This window comes from Sinocyclocheilus rhinocerous, unplaced genomic scaffold (assembly GCF_001515625.1).
Source record: "Sinocyclocheilus rhinocerous isolate Xijiao unplaced genomic scaffold, SAMN03320098_v1.1 scaffold6943, whole genome shotgun sequence".
Taxonomy (NCBI): domain Eukaryota; kingdom Metazoa; phylum Chordata; class Actinopteri; order Cypriniformes; family Cyprinidae; genus Sinocyclocheilus; species Sinocyclocheilus rhinocerous.
The window spans coordinates 36,731-39,903 of record NW_015629596.1 but is presented as its reverse complement, the minus strand read 5'-3'; the positions used below and the strand labels follow the sequence as shown (position 1 = coordinate 39,903).

At 35.2% G+C, this 3,173-nt stretch overlaps 1 protein-coding gene across 2 annotated transcripts in view; it reads left to right on the top strand.

Moving 5' to 3' along the window:
- Positions 1 to 3,173, top strand: part of LOC107739372 (probable palmitoyltransferase ZDHHC21) — a 38,331-nt gene that overhangs the window by 14,480 nt on the left and 20,678 nt on the right. For both annotated transcript variants that reach the window (XM_016551469.1, XM_016551470.1), the window contains exon 7: positions 1,213 to 1,329. In XM_016551469.1, the coding sequence (XP_016406955.1) occupies positions 1,213 to 1,329 (117 nt within the window). The remainder of the gene's footprint in view (positions 1 to 1,212; positions 1,330 to 3,173) is intronic.

Sequence of the window (3,173 nt, the reverse complement as noted above, 5' to 3'; positions counted from 1 at the left end):
GGGCTTTGTTGAAAACTACGTGTTTGAGAGAGGCGGGGCATAGAGGACCTACAATAATGTACAGTATTTGAAAAATGTGTTTTTTGAACATTAAAGCATGTCAACATATTCTGTTACACCAAATACACCAAATAATTATCTTTAAAATAGCGTCATATGACCCCTTTAATCAATCCTCGATTAATCGTTGACATCCCTATTACAGAGTGATTTTTGGAAATGCTTGTAATTTACGTAGTTGTTACACAAGACAGAGAAATATAAATATTAAAACCCGCTATAAAACTCACCAGACTCTGTGTGACCTTTATGAACTTACAGCAGATGAAATTTGGAAGTAAGACCTTCAAGATAAAGTCTGGATTTGATTTAGATTTCATTAATATCGACAATGTTGACCAGAAGTAGAGACCTCTTCTTGCTGTCAAGACATAGTAGTGTTTTTTTTAAATGTTATATTTATGTTTTTCTGAAGTTAAAGTTTTTAATCTTTTATATTTTAGAGTTGTGGGCTGAGGACTAGTGGCATTGGGGTTAAGTAGTGAGTGATAATGCGATTTTCACCATTTTGAAAAAATCTAATAAAATAATAAATTTTTGTTAGGAACATTTAGTGATCATCGCTGATAATTTTCAGAGTGGAAATTTTAGAGTGGCTATTTAAAAAAGTAATGGCAGGTGAAGTTGTGGACTTGTCTCAAGAATTAGGAATATAGTGGTGTATTTTCTGTCAGAGCATTTAAATTCAAAGGAGCATCATTCCAACTTGAATGCAGCTGAACAGCTGAGCCATCATGGCAATGGCAGATCGCCTGCAAATAAAAGCCCATAACGCTCAATTTCCTGTTTTTGTTTATTCTGTGAAGCATTGTGTGCGAGTAAACAGACGCAGCTGAGAAGCGAGGGATGTTGTATGGGCACAGAAACGGCTGTATGGGTGAGATAGTGACGTTATCTCCTGGAAAAGCTTTCCCACAAGAAGCAAAATATTGTGGATTTTGTGTATTTGTGTGTGTTGCTATGTGTTTTGTGTAATAGACACAGAAAAACCTTCAGTAAATGAAACAAGCAAAATATGTCACATCACTTCCTTTAAAGGCTGCAGTGCGAAAATCCTCTTTGTGCATGTGTAGCATAACAATATGACTTGGAAATAGTCTCATTTGTTCATGAGCATTTATAGCACATATGCAACATGTTTGTCTTTTTTAGGCTGACTTTGCAGTACATCATGAGTTGGCTCTTCTACGTGGGTCCTGTTTCATGGGGCTGATCATGTTTGGGGGAATGAGCAGCCTTTTCTACACACAAGTCAAAGGCATCCTCGCAGTAAGTTTTGCTTTTTCTTTAACTGAGCAAATGAGTTTGTCATCTTAGTAGGTTTAACTGACTTGGTCATAGAAATTACTTGTACTTGTTATGGTGAGATTCATCTTCTTGTGTGGATTTTCTACTCTAGTCAAACTACTTAACTTAAAGACTTCTTTAATGCTTTTTGTAAATAATTTTAGTCTTAGGTTTTCTATCTTTTGTAAAAAAAAAAGTTTTTAACAAAAGTAAGATTTGATGCATTGATAAAATCTTTATTATTCAAAACCTCACCAGCAGAGATGACATCATTTTGGTATTTACCCACACACTGAATTGCAATTGGCTTTTCATTCTTATACCTTTTTAACCATTTATAACACGGCTGTCCAGTTCTGCTCTTGGAGACCCACTTTCCTGCAGAGTCTATCTCCAATCCTGATTAAACACATCTATACCAGGTAATCAAGGTCTTCAGAATTACTAGCAGTTTGGTTTCTGCAGCAGGTTGGAGTGAATCTCTGCAGGAAGGTGGCACTCTGGGAGCAGGAACACCCCTGATATTTAGCCATTTACAGTGCAATGTCACATACATAGCTGGTGTTAATTTCTTGTGCACAGCGGACAGGAAACAAGATGCATGTTGTGTTTCATGACAGCAGTATATTATACAGCTCTGATGCTATGTTTTATTTACACAGAATCAAACTCTAAAACCTAAACCTACATAAAACATTTTAGGTAGCCTTGTGAGTACTTGCATTTCCTTCAAAAAATGCCAATCTAGTTACGTTACATCTGATGTTTCTCTGTAAAATGTTTGTAAATATGTTACACTCACATTTAGGGATGGGTATCGTTTACATTTTACTGCTTATCAATACCGGTACTTATCGATACTGTTATCGATACTATTTGGTGCAAAAAGATATGAAGTGAAAAGTTGTTGAAAATTTCAAGTCATTTTACTTGCATTTCCTTCAAAAAATGCCAATCTAGTTACGTTACATCTGATGTTTCTCTGTAAAATGTTTGTAAATATGTTACACTCACATTTAGGGATGGGTATCGTTTACATTTTACTGCTTATCAATACCGGTACTTATCGATACTGTTATCGATACTATTTGGTGCAAAAAGATATGAAGTGAAAAGTTGTTGAAAATTTCAAGTCATTTTATTACTGCTGAACTTTAGCAACTGTATTAAAGTTCTTCAGGCAAGAACAGTGAGTTTTTTTCTCTTTGTGTTTTATTTTATTAACATTTAAAGGAATAGTTCACCCAAAAATGAAAATTGTGTCATTTACTGACTCTCAAGTTGTTTTAAACCTGAATGAGTTTCTTTCTTCTGTTGAACATAAAAAGTTATTTTGAAGAATGTGGGAAACTAAACAGTTGCTGGTCCCCAGTGACTTTCATTTTTTTTCCTACTATTAAAGTCAGTGGGGACCAGCAACTGTTTGGTTACCCCCATTCTTCAAAATATCTTCGTTTGTGTTCAGCACAAGAATAAATAAAAATTAATACATGTTTGGTACAACATGACTGAGTAAATAATGACCGAATTTAAATTTTTGGGTGAACTATCCCTTTAATGACAAGCGGCAGCATGTTTAGTACTTTAGACATTATTAACTGTGTTTATATGTAAACCTTGTGTGTTTTTGACAGTATTAGCGCAATCAGACGATAATTAAGATAACTAAGTAAGCCGGTGCTGTTTGACCGGCCTTTTAGTGTACGGACGCTTCGGGTGTACACGCTCTGAATAAGCACATGTTAGAACAGCACGCGAATAAAACGTTTAACCGGCAAGGCTTTAAAGCACGCGGAAATAATGTACTTTTGTGATTGCGAATAAGT